This window comes from Nuphar pumila, chromosome 14, assembly GCF_984573655.1.
Source record: "Nuphar pumila chromosome 14, dmNupPumi1.hap1.1, whole genome shotgun sequence".
Taxonomy (NCBI): domain Eukaryota; kingdom Viridiplantae; phylum Streptophyta; class Magnoliopsida; order Nymphaeales; family Nymphaeaceae; genus Nuphar; species Nuphar pumila.
Genome location: NC_143262.1, coordinates 9353243 through 9372797, shown reverse-complemented (window position 1 = coordinate 9372797; position 19555 = coordinate 9353243). Strand labels below are relative to the sequence as shown.

The following is a 19555-nucleotide window of genomic DNA, read 5'->3' as shown; positions in this document are numbered from 1 at the left end:
CTGCATACCATATATGTTTTTCCACATGCAAACGGATACAGATAACCATCAAATTTGAATATTTGTCGGATTCAGTAGCAAAAAACAAAAACCGTAACCACATCCAAATATAACTGGATATGAGTTTGGCTTACCAAATGCAACTAAACAGAATCAAATCGGATAAAATCCTATTCATTGACGTCCCTATTATTTAGCTTTTTATTTATTTTATTTCCATAAGCTCGCCAGGGCATTAACCTTCAGCACGGCCAGTAGAAGCCACCAGAACAGCAGTAAAAGAAAAGCACGACGTGATCATTGATAAGAAATACAAAAAAGTAAAACAAGTTTTGTATCTTTTCTTGTTTTACACTTCATCAAAAAGTATGTAGCTTCCCTTTGATAAACAATCCTCAAAATTCACCATCAGCTAGAAAAAATCGAGGCCTATCAATATGACAGTTTATAATATCTAAAAGGCAAAAAAAGAAACTTTAGATAATTATAAGAACAAACTGCAGCAGAGTTCTGATGATGAGAATATACTTGAAATGAAGGTAAAAGGCATCTTAGTTTAGCCCTAGTCGGTTGGAATTCAGAAACTCAGGCCTGCCACAACTCAGCACGCCCTGGGCCAGGCTCTGTCGTCAAGATAGAGTTGGAGTGTTAAGCATGCAACGCCTGCAAACTAACTGTAAGACCTTTAGCCGGTTGAGCTACAAAGCATTCAATTTTCTGTCTTCCTGGTCAAAGTCTATGGCCGCTCGCTTCAGCACATTTGTGACCATGGTAAAGAAAGCTGGCTCCTTTTCTTCGATTTCATCAATGCCCATCAATTTTATCTTGTGGAAACAAGAAAATACCCCAAGAAACAAATCCAAAAAAAATCAAACTGAATGTGTAAACAAACTTTGCTCTTGCTTTTCTTTTCTGAAAAACATACCTTGTTTCTGCTCTAGGCAAATAAATGTTTCGCCATCAGCAACATAGTCCAAAAACCCAACAGGTTGACCCAACAACTTACCCGTGGTCGGCCCTCTACTGGGTCAACCCAATTGGCTTACCCAGTCTGCATATTTTTACATTTATTTTTTCTGTTTACTAGGTTTTGTTTAATTACACATTAATGATGGTGTCTATAGGAATCATAAATATAGAGATGAATGTTTATTTGCAAACCAACCCATTCTCATGTCATCAATAAAGTACAAAATTCTAAGTTTCCTAGCTGCTATTGCTTACTATTTTAGATTCATGATATTGTTTTTCCATTCAAAATATTGACAATTTTATTAATATCAAAGCTGATAACTAAATTCTCATTTCATGACAGCTGATTGTGAAATTGGACAGCTTATGAATAGCATGTATTCGTTAATTATGATGTTTGATATGTTATTTAAGTCACTCACAAATATGAAAAATCTAAAATTAATATATTGATTTTTTAACTTATATAAAGTTAATCACTAAATGCAATTAAGCTTTACTTGAATATTAATATTTTGATTCCATTGCATAAAAACATGCCGGATCAAGAATGAACAAGTGAGTCGAGTCATTGCTTTTCAAACAGCGGTCAACATTAGCATAACTCTGGGCAACAACACAGCCAGATATCATATAGCTTGCACAGTTGCAACAAGGACAAGAACTAAAAGCCGTAAGCCAAGAAAGAGAATGAATCAGATAGCAAGGCTGTGGTTTCATTATGAGCTAGCAATTTCTTATGGAAAGACTCCCCAAGATGTTAAAGCAGGGTAACATAGAGTGGGCTCACCAAGCAGCCAAACCAATCCTTTATCCACCAGCCCATTTTGTTATGTATGTCAAACACTTTTAGTTTGACTTTTTCTCGTTTCATGTAGATGTAGGAAGCCTATTTCTGAAGCAGGAAGTGGTACTCTACCACCAAAAAGAGGCACTTTCTATCAGTGGAGTGTTGTAAAATTAGTAGGTCAAAAATACAATTAAACCCAAAAAATGGTTGGCTCAGTGGCATGAGTTAAACAAGTTATCTATAAAACAAAAGTTGCCCCACTTAGGATCAAATTATTGATACAAACGGGTTTCTATGCAACTTCGCTCCCATACAACCGTTGCCCCACTTAGGATCAAGTTGCATAACTCAGTGGCATGAGTTAAACAAGTTATCTATAAAACAAAAGTTGCCCCACTTAGGATCAAATTATTGATACAAACGGGTTTCTATGCAACTTCGCTCCCATACAACCGAAGTTCATATAAATGCAAATTCCAGTCCGCACCTTCGCACTAGGTGAGATCAAAAGCATCAAGACAATCACCTTGAATTGCATCTTCAAACTCAAAGAAGATTTGCACAACGCTAGAAAAATGTTAGAGACTATGTCACATGGGTGCGGGTACGGGTGCAGAGCAATTTCAAAAATTTTGGACACGGGGACACGGCTATGTATATGTTATATATATTTTTAAATATATATATATATATATATATATAACAATAATAAGACTCGGTCAAAGTTGTGCCCATTAGGGGGACACGGCTATATATATATATATATATATATATATATATATATATATATATATATATATATATATATATATATATATATATATATATATATATATATAAAGATCAATTTTTTTAGTTTAATACATCTTTTGCCCTAAAAAATGGACAGAAATAGACTCGGTCAAAGTTGACCGAGTCCAAAATGTGGACGGACTCGGCCCCGGTGCGTTGACCGAGTCCGACACTTGGTTGACCGTGTCTGAAGCCTCACCCGTGTCTGGGCGTGTTGGCACGCGGGTGCGTCGAACTTATACCCGAGTCTGTGTGACTTAGGTTAGAGAAGAGATGGCATGGGGAGAGAGAGAGAAAGAGAGAGAGAGAGAGAGAGAGAGAGAGAGAGAGAGATTGCTCGCTTGCTAAAGTAAAGCATTGAGCTCGGGCATATATATAGACAAAGCCCAAAAACCTAAACTATAAATATTGCCAAGCAAACTAGCTATGTTCATTCCAAAATTATATCATAAACTTGGTGGTCCACTTAGTTACAAATAAATGCATAAATTACTATCGGATTATATATAACAAAACTATTTTTGGTTTATATATATATATATATATATATATATATATGTATGTGTGTGTGTGTGTGTGTGTCCTATTTTTTAAAATTTTCATGAATCCATGTCACGTATCCGAATCTCGTATCTGTATCCTCCCATGCCTTTGTGACATAGGACTCAAGTAATTTGAATTTAGGACCAGCCAAAAGTCATTTGCTCAACACCACTTGGGATGCCAAGATATCTTACTCCTCTGGGTTCAGTATCACCAACCAATTGTACAGCTTGGTTAACCTCTACCAGATATCTCCAAGCATGTAGGAGGCATAATCACCCATGGAGCCAGCCAATAGTTTGGCTTCGGCTGGATCCAATTAGGTGTGGACCAGAACCAACCTTAAAACACCCATACTGGTTCAGTATGGGTCTGATCAAACTTTGCTTAGTCACTGCTACAGCTAGACAAGAACCATACCAGGATTAATTGTGAAACCCACTATTTTAAGAAAGGTTACTAAATCTTCTAAGGTGGGTCAAGGTGGTATCTGGTTTGGTTGGGCAGACCAGAGTTACCGGAAGCTTCTTAGGTAGGTGGGAAGCTCGCTTCGGAAGCGCGATACTCCTCGCTTTCAAAACTTCATGGGAAGCTCGATTCCCCCACGCTTCTCATACACATGGTCTATGCATACTATATACTTTTCTCATGTTTCTTTTCCTCTTTTTCATGTATTTTCTCTCACGCTTTCACTCACTTTCCATGTACTTTCTTTAAATTGGTAACCATCATTGTTAGATTTTAACAAAAATTTAACTCTTTTACAGAAAAATCATGAAATATAAGAATGATCAATTTTATTTTAGTTTTTATTTGTTTCTCGTTTGATTCCATATTGTTTCATTTTTATTCATATTTCATTTTTAAATTGAAACTTCGCTTCCCGCTTCGTATAAATTTTAAAATGCCTCGCTTCTCACTTTCGCTTCCCGTATCGTTTCCCGCTTTCGCTTCCTAGTTTGGCAACCTTGGAGCAGACCTCTTGACAGACCCTACACACTAGCATCCAACAGCCCATAGTTCAGTTCTCAAACACCACAACATACCATTATATCAACCAAAGAAAAGGATGTTCCACTGAAAAAAAACATATGATCCCTCCATGTAGTCTATGCTATGGATAGAAACTTTATACAACACACCATCTCCCTTTCCAAACTAGATCCTAGGGGTTCATTAATTTTCCACAACTTTAGTAAATGGCATTACCTCCTGATAAAGTGATGTATACTTCTGATCAGTGTTGTTAAAAGCGCCCCTTGAGGCGCAAAAGGCGCTCCTCAAGGCGCCAGCCTAAGGCGTGAAGAAGAAAAAGTAGAAGATATGTTATATATTTAATTCATTATATAAATCTGTGTATTTGTGTGGAAAACAGATATACATTAGGACATTATATTTGGTTGTTAATGCTATGTAGTTTTTTCAAAGCTATATAATTTGTTTCTAAGAAGAAGAAGAAGATATGTTATATATTTAATTCATTATATAAATCTGTGTGTATTTGTGTTTAGGACATTATATTTTGCTGTTAATCCTGTTATGCTATGTAGTCTTTTTCAAAGCTATATAATTTGTTTCTAAGAAGAAGAAGAAGATATGGTATATATTTAATTCATTATATAAATCTGTGTGTATTTGTGTGGAAAACAGATATATGTTAGGACATTATATTTTGCTGTTAATCCTGTTATGCTATGTAGCTTTTTTCAAAGCTATATAATTTGTTTCTAAGTTATATAATTAGTTTCTCAATATATAATTAGTTTTTCAGTTATATAATCAATTTTTTAATTTCTTTTACATGTTAATCTCATATTCTTTAGTATTTATTTTAGATTTTCTATTTCTTATTGGTTGTTGCTTCATCAATAAAGCATTTTTTTATTCATTTGTATTTTTAGATTTCTTTTATAGTTTTTTTTAAGTTTTCAAAAAAATTGAGGCTTACACTTTAAGCCTCGCCTCAGTTTTTGGTGGAGCGCCTCGCTACGCCTCAACGCTTTTCACAACATTGCTTCTGATGGACAAAGGCACCTAAGACAGATCCTCAGAATTTGCCACAGCTTGCAAATTCTCATATAGTTTGAAAAATATTTCATGATTCAAGTTTGGGAAAAAAACATTGCCTTTCTGCTGACAAACAAAAAGTAGTGATAGACTTTTTCTAAAAGCCCCCATTTTCATGTTAATTTCCCCGTGACCCCCAACATGGCACATATGGCAGTACCAGGCTGTTTTGCTTTTTGACAGCCAACATTTGTAGTCGCCATTCTGCAGCTCACCATGCTATGACTTGTTCCTATGTCTTTTCTTCTCTGGCTTTTCTACAGATTTTATAGTTACTAAATCATAAGCATAGTTATTTCCTCATGTTAAATTTTGTAGCACTGTTGGTATTCACTAATCACTACATAATAATGTCTCGACATGGGAGGATAAAATAAGTGAAAGATTATTAGAGTTGACAGTTTTATAGGGATGCTGTCTATACAATATTTAACTGTTCATGAAAGAAGAAGAGAAAACCAAGAAAAACAAGAAACACTCATGCAGATCATTAAGAAACATCAGAATCATTCCATTAAAAGTTTTTACGCATTAGTATAAACTTACTCATGCAATCAAGTTAAACCTTAAGAAGGCAGTAAATGCATATGCAAAAGTAGACTAATGAGAGCTTGCTAGATATGATGCAGAAAAAAACAAAATAGTTGCTTTAGTCAGTCTTTACCTCACCAACATCAACTCATTAACAGATCTCCACATCCCTCGCCCTACATCTCTTTGAGACTGATCTCGCGCACTACGCCCATGCCATAACTCTTTGACAACATACATCACTTCCTCAGTGTCTACCTTTAGAAGAAAAATACTGATCAGATGATTTACTATAGCTTATCAGTGTAACCCATTCTTGTGAATCAAATGTATGATAAAGGAATAAAAACTGGATATAAATAACTTAAATATGGTATAATCATAGTCACAAATATCGGCATCGGCTATATCTCGGTGAGGCTATTTCTCACGATATTATAGGTTTGGTGATAAATCTCGGGGCTTAAAAAATATATAAAAATAACAAAAATAAGTAATAAAATATCATGTTTAGATAATAAAATATATAAAATAATAAAAGAAATAAGTAAAAATGCAAAATAAAGAAGAAAAACACACACTTAAGATGTAAAAAATAAATAAAAAAGTAACAATAATTGATAATATTGTGATATTATCACAAGAGTATCTTGATATTATCATGAGAATATCGCAATATTCTCGTGATAATATCATGATATTATCAAATTTGCGATATTTTCAAAATATCGTGATATTTTACCTATAATATCGTTTTCTGAAAATGCAGCGATAATATTGCAATATTTTGAAAATATCACTGATATCTGTGACTTGACTATGGGTATAATAAATAAAGCTAGATCTCAATTATGGTGTGTTATTCATGCTTCTGAAGGAGAAAAAAGGACAAGGAGCTATGTCTCAAATATATTCCTTTCATGTTATCAACTGTACAAACTTGTACAGTTTTAAACTTTAAAGAAAATAAACAAGAAAAATGACTCATAGAAAGAGAACTGGTGCATAAAATGGCTAGATTAATGCACTTTCTCCTTCGATTGCAAATGACCAATAAATTTTAAAAGCTCAAGACAGAAAAAAATCTCTTCTCTAAATCTTTGAATTGAGTCAATAGCGAAAACTTAGATTTGCAGTATTAATTTGAATGCAAGAAACACTATACACACACACAGAGTTTAATGCCTTGAACAGCAATACATGATCTATCCAACTGTACAATAAGGAATGTAACCACCAGATCTTGATTATACAAACCAAACTGTCAGACTGAAAAGGCATAACAGTAAAAAACAGAGCAACATATGGATTGAATCAGCAATAAAATTACCCACCTGAATTTCCATGGAGTTACCATATAATAGTTCCTCATGTTCAATAAGACGTTGATGCAGGACAGGGTAATGATCTAGATCTAGATTAACAACTGGCTCCATCTGGACATGCACGTCAGCAAGTTGGGTAACCACATAAGATGCCATCACTTGTCCAAAAATGGCTGGAATGGTACCTAGAACAGGTATTATGCGTACTCTAAAACCTGGAACTATCTGTCATTAGAATTCAATAGTTAGAGGTTTGATGCTTAAATTATTTTCACAAAAAAATGACTTAAGCCAATAAATATTAGTTTGAAAAAGTGATCAGATTCGGATACAAGCACATGTAAAGCAGAAAATAATCAGTTTATTTATCCACCCTAATTTGTCAATGACTTCAGTACAATGAAGAGTTCATTTAAAAGATCTAAATCACAAGAAATTAATCAATAATATTACATGGAGGAAAACAGGATCTATTATCCAAACCTGATAATCAGAAGGATTTTCATCGTTCCCAGATGATCCTTTAAAAGGAAGCAGCTTTGCCATTGGTTTTTCCAGTGAAAAAATGACAGGTATTCTGCCACTGATACCATGTTCGTTCTTTAGACAGTGTCTCACCTGTAAATGAGTAGATTCCAAAGGTGAGGATAAACTGATGAAAACATGTCAGCAGGAAAAGGGAATTTCAGTTCAAAAAGGAAAAAATTAGATATGAAAGGATAATTGGTTAACGGATCACTGGAAAGATGACAAAAACCAATCCTAAAATGTACAGCCACCATTTCAAAAATCAGGTAGACTCCCAGTCCAAGACGACAGAAAAGAGGACTTCATCCTTAAATAAGTCCTGAAAAGTGTAATTATTGTGTTCTTTCCAAATATTCCATTTTGCTATATCTTATAGGGTAGGGCTTGTTTCAAATAAGAGATGGAGCTTTCTAACTTTCTACTAAATACAATCCAAGATCTCCAACTGGAAAAGCAAAGCAATGAGAAGGGAAAGTTCTGAGAAGACATTTCCCCACTCCTTGTCCAAGTTAACATCCAACCACAGAACAGTTACAAAGCTGCAGATCTTAGTTGTTAATTAACAATATTTAGCAACCAAATATGACAATATCTCAATTCTCAAACCATAGCAAAGGTCCTAGATCCCATGATCCTTTTAGTGAGCGAGCTGCATTGAAGTGTGGTCATGAGCATGTTACTACAGGTTAAGTGCAGCAATGAGCTTAACTTATATAGTGGCATCTCATTAGAGAGTCTCATTTCCCCTCCTTTCCCTTTTAAATAATTTGAAAAAAGGAATAGCTCAAGCTCAGCAACTGGACTTCAAAATTTTGATTTAGTGATGCATGAAGTGGTTGTTCAAGCTAAAGATCATCTTGTGCACGTACAAAGTGAACCATCCCACGCTCAGCCTCAGTTCAATGCAGTATTTGTGCCTTAATAGTAGGTTTGCAAAAGAGCCTCATAGATAACATCACATTGATTCTCCTTTTCTTCATTTTGTGTTATTTCATATAAAAGGTGTAAGGGGAGAAACAAGGTTAGAGTAATCACCGCTCAAGATAATGGGTCTATTCATGATTCACTCAAATCAACAACATGAAGATAACATCACATTGATTCTCCTTTTCTTCATTTTGTGTTATTTCATATAAAAGGTGTAAGGGGAGAAACAAGGTTAGAGTAATCACCGCTCAAGATAATGGGTCTATTCATGATTCACTCAAATCAACAACATGAATCCGTGTAGGGTCAGCTCGAGCACCAGTTGCAAAAAACACCTTCAAACCTCTTTGTACACATGCAGCAAGAAGTGCCACCTGCAATATATCGCCACTCATCTAACCATAATATAGTATTTGAAGAAATGTAATGCAAATCCCCTTTATTATCCTAACACCAAATACCTGAATAGCTTTTATATACCAAAACAGTCCCTAACTAATTCTTCAACAGTTTGTGAACTTCAACTGAAAGCATACTTTACAACAAAGCCACTAAAAGGACCCCATACTAAGCATGAAATTCAAATATAGATAATCAAATCCTCCTTCCTTTCACCGATAGATGCAGACATGCCACAAATAATGTAATTTGTTATGTTCTCGTGCATTGGTGTCACTTTGTCGTGTATTGGTTTGTGCACTTCTACATATTGTATCTTTTCTTGTTTCTTTGTTTGATCCATATGATTTAAAGTTTTAAACATCTTAAGGACATATTTCACTCACACACTGATTTCCAGTATCATGGACTAATATCGTTCTAAAATAGCCCCTGTGATGGATCAACACTAACATTAAACAGACTTGATTAGCAACTCCTAACAAATGACAAAGTTACTTAATAAAGCAAAGCGCCTCAGATATTATGGTGCCTTTAACAATGATAACCTTAAAAAAGAGGAGGGCAAAAAGCGGCATATAGAGATACAAAATCAATGCAATGATAGACCTCAAACTGGCAACAACATGGAAGATATTGCAATTTCATCTGACAGAATATTAGATCTTTCTAGTTAACTTAATAATAATCCATGAATCTGAAGTGCCAAAATATATTGAATAAACTTGAAAAAGTTTGTAATGGACTAAATAAATAACAAGGACATATTTAGTGACATAAAAGAACCATGGGCTCAGTTCGGATCTGAGGTGGAAAAATTACCTTTGTATCTATGTTATCTATGCAGTCCAAAACATAATCAGGCTGGCCACCAAGTATTTCCTCCTCAGATGATGCATCATACAATTGTAGTTGGGCATCTACTCGGCATTCTGGGAAGATTAATGAAAAATGCTTATTAAGACACAAAGGTTTTGGAGTTCCAACATCATCTCTAGTGGCTATGGCATGATGATTCAAATATGAAAGTGATACCTTCAGAAAATCAATATGTCATTTGATACAGTTGTAGAGAACAATGAGGACAAACCAATGTTGTTAAAAATGCGCCTCAAGGCACAAAAGGCATGCCTCGTGTAACGCCTCAAATTTCAAACTTGCGAACCTTTTCAGAAAAACAGGCAAGAGACTAGAAATATCTTTTTCCTTCAGAGTTTGTTTATGAAATTAGCGGAGGATTTTTCTTTTGTTAAATCAGAAGGCAAGCTGACAACTTTGGGCACGTTAGCTAAAAGAACCAAAACTCACAAAATTAGGGTACCTTAAGGAAAATCCGTTACAAACCCAAAGCGTCTAGAACACGAGCTAAGAGCAGGAAGAAGAAGTCTTGAAGCCATCTTGCAATCGCGTCATCGCCCGTAGTGTACCTAATCATCACTTGTACCCATAGAATGAGTTAGTTTTGCGAAAAACTAGTAGGTGCACAAGATAGACTACAAGAAACTGAATTAAGTACATTTAATTCAGTATGCTGAGCAGTTTAAAGCAGATATGCAGGTAAGCAGGTAAGCAGTACAACAAGATAAGCAGTGCAAACGCGTAAGTAGTGCAAGCGAGTCAGTAGTGCAAGCGCGTCAGTAGTGAAAATGCGCTAGTGCAAACAGTAAGCAGTTCAAAGCAAGTAAGCAGTATAACTGACAAACGCAGCATACGATTCAATTGATCGTAGGCTGTGAACCACCACGCAACTAGCTTATTCTCGTTCCTAGAACGGGGTTTCTGCATTTAATCATTATCAGGTCATCGTTTGTCGCCCTCACTACTTCTAACAAACGCTTTGTCCTGAACCACCTTAAACTATTCACATCTCTCAAGGCCTTACGCGGCCAACTGTCACCGGTTATGACTCACCGAGGCATCATACTTTCTCAGAAAAGTCCACCCTTCCGTAGAAGGTCCAAAATATGATCATGATATAAAATCGCTAAAGATTTGATTCTCACATCAGGAATCAGCATGTAATCATGCAAAAGCAGAAAGCCAAAACCCTAGATTCATAAGTGGCTATCTCAAACAATCTCAGAAGATCATCACAGCTCACCATAACTTTTTATGGTAAGCAAAAACACAAGATCCACGTCGGATCGCTCGGTCCGGGAGATATACGACCGGACAATGAATTACCGCCCTAGATGGTATACCTGATCTTGGACCATACACTTCCTCACAGGAGTTCACCGTCTTTGCGGCTACCCGTTCGTGGACAGTGTGCATCCTCACAAAGATTCTACCGCTCTAGCCGGATTACCCGATCTGGGAAATGTACAACCTCACAAGAAATTACCGCCCTAGATGGTATACCTGGTCTTGGACCATACACTTCCTCACAGGAGTTCACCGTCTTTGCGGCTACCCGTTCGTGGACAGTATACATCCTCACAGAGATTCTACCACTCTAGCCGGGTCACCTGGTCTTGATCATACATACCCTCACAGCGAGACATTTGGGAAGCCGATCTCCAACAAAAGCCATATCCAATGAAAATCATTGTGACACACACATCAACGCAAATGACCGCTCAGGGTCGATAGCCACTATTACAATCAACAAGATCAACATCGGATCACCTGGTCTGGGAAATGTATAACCTCACAAGGAATTCCGCCCTAGATGGTATACCTAGTCTTAGACCATACACTTCCTCATAAGAGTTCACCGTCTTTGCAGCTACCCGTTCGTGGACAGTGTACATCCTCACAGAGAATCTACCACTCTAGCCGGTTACCTGGTCTTGATCATACACGCCCTCGCAGATAATCCTTTGAAGATCAGGTCCTCAACAGATACCATACTCAGTAATACATGCATCAATACAATTGACCGCTCTGAACAATTGACCGCTCTTGGGGTCAGTAGCCACCAATATGGGCACAAGCATGAATATTAGCAATATGTAGCGTATCACTGCACATGGTAAAACAAAACACACGATCACCCATTCCTCCAATAAGGCTCCATGAACCATGAACATATTATCGCATACTTCCAACATTTCTTATCATGTGGCATATCAATCACATCACACAGAAACATATAATACTACGCATCGTGTTATTGCCATAAAGAATATTGCAATCCTCAAATAGGACCTCAAAGCATGCGTAAATGACACACGAGAACATGCAGATATGGCAATCCAGTTGATTCTATAGGCAAAGAGTAACTAACTCTATCCGACAGCCAAACAAAACAACTGAATAAGACAAGCACTCATAACAATGCTCGTAAGACATACAATTATTATAATATGGCTCAGTCCATCAGCAAGTAATTAAATTAATCGTAAGGCATAAACCATTGCATCGCAAACCATTCATAAGCTATACACGATAAGCAATCACACGGCAACAGTTATATCATAATATGTAAGCAGCTTATAAGACAAACGGCCACATCAATCCTAGTTGCCACCAGTTCGTAGATTACGAGCTGTATGCAATCACATCAATCATAAGAGATACAAGCCAACAAGTGCTACGTTACAACAAGCACCAAGCAGTTCGACCAAGGGGTAAAGCAAGTCACATGCTAATATATAGCAACTGGCATAATGTTATTATTATAAGCATTTAACTAGTATGAGAAGCTAGTTATTACTTAGCAAAGAACTACATAAGCAATTTAACAACTAGAGTAACGCTTCGACAGGCAGGTACAGCTCAACGAGTAGCATACTGAATCACCGAGCAAGCAAGCAAGCAATCGACCAGTGTGAACCGACTTTATGTTTTGATATTACTGGCCTGCGGGTACGAGCAGGCAAAACGTAGAAACAACTGAGACTAGTTCGGGCGTCTGTTATTCTATGTATTTTCAATAACCCGAATAGTTAGTTGAGTCCGCTCCTAAAGGGTCGGCTTTAGCTGAGAGAGGATTCCCCAAAGGAGGCAGTGTCACGGATGCATCCAACTTCTGCAGAAATGTTGAGCTAACTATTGTAGCCCCCTTTCCCCTTAACTCCAATGACTGGGGAGGCCGGATCATTGCCCGTGGGGTGGTTGTTAACAACCTATCCATTAGAGTTTTGTACCGCTTTGTCCTCTCCCTTGACAGAACAACCAGAAGCGAATGGATGCGTTAGGGGTTGCTTAACTAACGACTCATCCTATGTTGTGGTCTTTAAACCACTCGAGCATCTTGCCTGTGAAGGCGAATGTGAGGTCATTTATGTGATTACAACATTGTGCATTTAGCATTGTTCGAGGTCGCACGACTGTCTCATTCGATCATCGCAGTACTAGACGTGTCGTGCACGACTACAAGTACTCTAGGATGAAGGGGGTATAACTCCTCAACAGGAGTGTTTCACAAAGACGTAATGTTTATCTTTTGAAACAGCAATACCTTGTGCCAACATTATGCATGCGATTTTCTAGAATCCCATCCGCTATCGGGGTATCTACATGCCTCGCATGACTCGATACAGGCCTCGATAGACGGGATGCAGGTTTCTCAACAAAACCCCTGTTAAGTAGTTCGCTCGAACCCCAACTCGTCTGCAGAACTGCATACTCGAACAGTCAGGATCCTTGCAAGGTATCCCTCTCCTTAGACGAGGATGTAACGCCAGCTCCCAACTCAACTCTCGTCGCAAGAGAGAGAGTGGTAAATACCCCTTGCATCCTCCATAAGGATGCCTTTAAGGCATACACAAAGAGCAAGAACTTGGGCGTCATCTGCAATAACAAGGCAATACCAACACATATGCAAAAGCAAGAGCCTAGGCGCAGGGCGCGACGGAAAGGTAAAGGCGGTAAGCAGAAGTGCAATGCTAAACCTCGACGCGATGCGTGACGGCAAGTAAAAACTGTAAGCAGGAGTGCAATGGAAGATCTCGACGCGATGCGCGACGGCAAATAAAAACTGTAAGCAAGAGTGTAACGCAAGATCTCGACGCAATGCGCAACGACAAGTAAAAACTGTAAGCAGGAGTGCCACGCAAAATCTCGACGCGATGCGCGACGGCAAGTAAAAACTGTAAGCAAGAGTGTAACGCAAGATCTCGACTCGATGCGCGACGACAAGTAAAAACTGTAAGCAGGAGTGCAACGCAAGATCTCGACGCGATGCGCAACGGCAAGTAAAGACTGATAGAAGGTAAAGGGCAAGGATCGCGAAACCGCATCCTTGAGTGAAATGCATACTCGTATAAATATATATATATATATATATATATATATATATTCATTTAATGATCGTTTTTAGTTTAATTAAACTTAATTCAATTATCCAAGTCTTTCGTGTAATCTTTCCCTACCTTGAAGAGTTACGAGCTTGCTGGCGTCTGCAGATGTACACGATTGACGGCTCGGGTCGCGGAGCGCGAGTGGGATCCGTCGTAGCTGCAAATATGCGATATTAACATGCAAACCCAGACAAAAGCAAAAGCAAGGAGAAGACTCGACTTCTCTGATACATAGGATTGGGGCCAACCGTCCCAATTGACTCGAAAAAAGGATGGGATAGGGCCAAATGACCATTGCTGCCAAAAGAAGGATGTAGCCAAAGCGAGTTGATGACTTACGCTTACTAGGAATTCTTCGTTGAAGACCAACAATTACAATGATCTATCCCCATCACGATGTAGTTTCTGAAGATTACCCGGGCCTGTCTGCCAAGGGTATAGGCTCGTGCACAAAGGGCAGGGGGCCATCAGCCCCTGCTGACAAGCAAAATGAGTAGGGGCCGATGGCCCCTGCTAGAACAACTAAAAGGGCAGGGGCCGATGGTCCCTGCTAGAACAATAAAAAAGAGGCAGGGGCCTGTAGCCCCTGCTGAAATAAACAGGGCAAGGGCTGATGGCCCTTGCTGGAACAACAAAAAGGAGCAGAGAGGAGAAGCTCGACCCCTCCCCTGCCGTGACAGAAGCAGGGAGGGGGCTTAGCCCCTCCCCTGCAGTAACGGAAGCAGGGAGGGGGCTCAGCCCCTCCCCTGCAGCCAGAAGGGCACCAGGAGGGGAATCGGCCCCTGCCGTACCCTGCACGACACAACTCCCTCGCTAAAAGGGCTCGCAGGGAGGGGGCTTTACCCCTCCCCTGCAACCTAGGGCAGCAGGGAGGTGGCTCAGCCCTCCCCTCCCTGCATAACCGAAAAACGAGGGGGAAAGAGAGGGAGAGAGACGAAAGAGGAGAAGAAAAGGAAAAGAGGGGAGAAGAGGAGACGCCGGCATACCAGGGGGTTTCAGAGGAAGCTCGTCGAAGAGGAGCTTGCCAGAGAGGAGCTTGTCGTCGGTGGCCGCGGGTTGTCGGGGGTCGCCTGTGTCGGTGACAGTGGACGAGCGAGAGAGAGAAACGAAGAGACAAAGGGAGACGAGAGGGTCGGTAAGGGAGAGAGTCGGGGACGAGAGAGTGAGAGAGAGAGGGGGAAGGAGGTTTCGAGAACCTCCCCCCTTCGTCGCTGTGTGCTTTTAAAAGCACGCAGCCGACTTATCACCCGGTCGGATCCGGGTCCGGGTCCGGCCCGAATCCAAACAATTTTTTTTCGGGTTATTACACCTCGCCCCAAGGCAAGGCCCCTTGTGCCTTGAGGCTCAAGAGTAAAGCGTTAATTGCCTGAGGAGTTGTGAACACCCCAAATTTTCCAAAAAAACCAAAAATGACCTTTTTGCCCCTGACCTCCGTCCTCTGAATAATCGGGTAAATTTTTAACCAAAAAAAAATTCATTCATCCCTTGGATTCGTTAGAATTCGGACCCAATGTCTTAGCTCTGACCCAATTTTGATCCAAATCGGATCCGATCCCCTCTTTGAGAAAAATTTCAAAAATAAAAACCCGAATTCTCAGAAAACTCTCTTTTGTAAATATTTTTGCAAAACTACAAAAAAATCAGTTTTAAAATCTTTATTTCTCGTAAATCTTAGGATTTTTATACAAAAAAATAGAAAAATAAAACAAAGACCAAAAAAAAAATGGAAAATTTCAAAGAAAAATGAATGAGTTTAAATTTAAAATCGATTTTGCTAAAAAATCGTTTTTAAACCATTTTTTTATGAAATTTTTTGTTAAGGGAGCCTCTTTTTGGAAAAACCAAAAAAAAGTTTTCACAAATAAACCCTAATCTCCCCCCTCTCGTTCACGCTGGAAACCCTCATCGCCCAGTCGCCTTCGCCTTCTCCTTCTCTCGGCTCAGCCTTCACAACCAACCACCCTAAGCCCTCCATCTCTGAACCCATCTTCCTCCTCCACCATCGACGCCTAACGGCCTCCCCTTCTGGAGATCTCTCTTTCCCCTTTAAAAAGGGTCACGAAAGACCTCTTTTGATCACCGCTTCTTCACCCCACCATTGACACTTCTTCTTCCTCTATTTCTTCCCCTTTTGTCTTCTTCTTCTTCTTGGTATCACTGTAGGAAGATTGGCCTTGCAATAACACCAGCAGTCATCTACGCAGTAAAAAGGCCTCCAGGCTATTGAAGAAATCTTAGCTACCTCTCTTAAAATCCTCTCAAAATCACGAAGACCGACTCAGCAGTGGTGGCTTCCCCTCCTTCAAAGGATCAAATTCACGTATAGTATCATTTCATCTCCTCCGATCCGATGCTCATCATTCATCACCATTCTTAATCGATCAAGCCACTCATCCACTGCTCCGATCTTACCATTTTTCCCTTTTGATCGATGGAAGAAACTTCCATTCCCGCCACGACAGCGAAAGCTGAGTTTAAAGCATAAGGTCACGGTAAATGCCATCTGCCTTCTCTCTTTCAACTTGTTTTCCTTTCCCATTAAAGCACCCTGTAACATCGATTTGCTTATGGCTAAACCGGTTTACAGATGTGCGATAGCAAGGGAATGACCCCATTCCAACATCTTCTTCCTTTTTTTTTTTTCTTTATATTGTTTAGATTTAACACCCCTTTGCGTTTCATCTGGATCACAATTTATACCTGAGTTTATTTTAATTTTCCCCTTTTCAGTTTGATTTCTCTTTCGATTTTCAATTCCCTGTTTGTAGCCTAATTTCCCTTCTGATTTGCCTTTCATCGTGATGTTTGATTCCTTGTCTTCATTTTATTTTATTTTTTTGTTTTTTTTATTTTTTTTATTTGAGATTCATTTTTTACTTCTGTTCATGTTATATTTCCTGTTCATCGTATATGATTTTAGTCTGAGTTCTTTTCTTTTTATTTTATTTCTTCTTTTGCATAGGATTTGCTATTATATCGTAATAATCTGTTCATATCTTGAATTCATTTGATGACTCTCAGCATTTTGATCTGGATCATCTGTCTACAGTTTGATAATACATTTATTGTAATAAAGGGGTTAATTATATCATTTCCCCCCAATGCTCTCATCGATGTCAATCATACCGGATCAAGGCCAATCGTGCTTTGCGTATCAGATGTTATATATTGTATTTTGTATCATATAGATGTTTTTTTTTTTTTCGTTTGCTTGCATTTCTTCTTTTGATCATGAAATTCAGCATCGACTACCTGTGTAGATCGATGTTAGAGTTCTGGGTAAAATCATCTCTCGCTCCCTCTTCCTTCCCCTCCCACATCAAACTCTACCTCTCTCGATGGATCCCGGGGGTGAGTCACAGTGATTCTAACGGCGAGTCGCAATGGTTCCAGTGAGAAATCCAGTGAAGACTCTCAGGTTGTCACTCCTGTTGCACCATTGAGTCAGCAAAAATGGAGAAATTGCTCTATTCAGCTTATTGATGGAGATGTTTCATTTAATGTTTCTGGTATTAATGATTTCACCAAACTAATGAAGTTTGGTTAATGTGGACTTTCCTATGGAGTAGCTTCCATCATGGGTCCTCAAAGTAGTGGAAAAAGCACTCTTCTCAATCATCTTTTCCATACAAATTTCAGAGAAATGAATGCTTTCAAAGATGCTGATAGAAGAGAGAGAGGCAAGGATGATGCTGCATTTGAGGAGCAGAGCGCTCTTTTTGCCTCAGTTGTTTCAAACATAGCATTTATAAACATGTGGTGTCGTGACATTGGATGTGAACAAGCAGCAAATAAGCCTTTCTTAAGTTTGTTTTCCAGGTTATGATGCGATTGTTCAGCCCTCGGAAGACAACTTTGCTCTTTGTCATTCGTGATAAAGCAAAGACGCCTCTTGAAAACTTGGAACCAGTCTTGAAAGAAGACATACAGAAGATATGGGATACAGTTCGCAAGCCACAGGATCATAAAGACACTCCACTTAGTGATTTTCTTTTTAACGTGGAAGTTGTGGCCCTACAAGGAGAAGGAAGGGCAATTTAAGGAACAGGATTTGCTCTTAGTGCAGAACAGATCTGGAAAGTTATTAAACAGAACAGGGGCCTTGATCTTCCTGCACACAAGGGAATAGTGACAACTGTCCGCTGTGAAGAAATCGCTAATGAGAAATTATCTCATTTAACAACCGATGAAGATTGGTGTAAGCTGGAAGAGACTGCACGACTGGGCCCAGTTTCTGGGTTTGGAAAGAAGCTCACTACGATTCTGGATTCCTGTTTGTCAGGGTATGATATGGGAGCTATTTATTTTGACGAAGGTGTTAGAGTGGCAAAGCACCAACAGTTGGAATCCAAAGCACTCCATCTTGTCTTTCCTGTATATCAATCGGTGCTGGGACACCTAAGGACTAGAACTCTAGATAGTTTTAAAAAAATTATCTTTGATCGAGCTCTACAAAGTGAAGGATTTGCTATGGCTTCTCAGAATTATGCCATTTGTTGCATGTCAAAATTTGATCAAGGATGTGCTGATTCCTATCCATATTTTCTCAGTTGATCAGCATCATCCAAGGTTTCTTACAGAATGGTATAGTAGATACCTGAAAGCAAAGATGGAACCAACCAGTCACAAAAGAACCCTGTGCAGAAGGTGAACAACAAAAAAACCACCAAATTATATGAAGTCCACAAGCAGTTCAGATAAGAGGAAGGAGAGCATGCAGGTAAATACCCATGTACAATCCATCTCCATTACAACATCGTATATAGCACATCACAAGCTGCCACACTACATTTTCTGTGTTTATTTTTTTTATTTTTATTTTTATTCACAGCAATTTCCAGCCTCCCATCTTCATTTATGCACAGTATGTATGATGCACCCCTTTCTCCAGTTACACTTTTTGCTGCACATACTCCTTCGTTCCCTTTAGCATTACCCATATTGCTTCTCCACTATCATTACATTGGCACTCCCACTCTTCATTGCCCTGTTTCCATTCTCTGTCACCATTTCACAGCACTAGGTCCCTACTTCCCATCCATTTAGGACCATTGTCCTGTACATATTCCCTGGAAAATTGTTCCAACATACCTACCACCTTCAAATGTTAGCAGCAGCAACAACTTGCTACTGCTGTATCAACACCTTCAGCCCTTTCCACGCCACTATCACTCTCTTCGCTTCGTATTCATGCCCATTCCACCTTTGTTACTTACACTCCTGGAAAATAGACTAGCCACAATATCTTTCACATACTGGCTGTTGTCACCAATGCAATATACCCTCACAATTAACTGTTAGAACTATGTATATACTGTCATACCCATTTCATCACATCCTGCATGTGTCTCATTATACATTTGTTGGGATATTTCCAGAATAGTATGCTCCTTTTGAATGTAGGTACATTATGCTTATGTGAGTATCTTTCACCT

General features: G+C 38.9%; 1 protein-coding gene and 1 pseudogene across 1 annotated transcript; one reads left to right on the top strand and one right to left on the bottom strand.

The window, feature by feature from the left end:
* Window positions 1-192: 192 nt before the first annotated feature.
* Window positions 193-16123, bottom strand: LOC149816295 (tRNA threonylcarbamoyladenosine dehydratase-like). Its single transcript, XM_089986867.1, is given in 7 exon segments — window positions 193-824; window positions 5829-5953; window positions 7030-7245; window positions 7504-7638; window positions 8721-8849; window positions 9697-9806; window positions 16075-16123. Coding segments are annotated over 7 exon segments (768 nt in total). The 3' UTR covers window positions 193-820.
* Window positions 16124-17384: 1261 nt separating this feature from the next.
* Window positions 17385-18674, top strand: LOC149816294 (protein ROOT HAIR DEFECTIVE 3 homolog 1 pseudogene; annotated as a pseudogene).
* The last annotated feature ends 881 nt before the right edge of the window (window positions 18675-19555 follow it).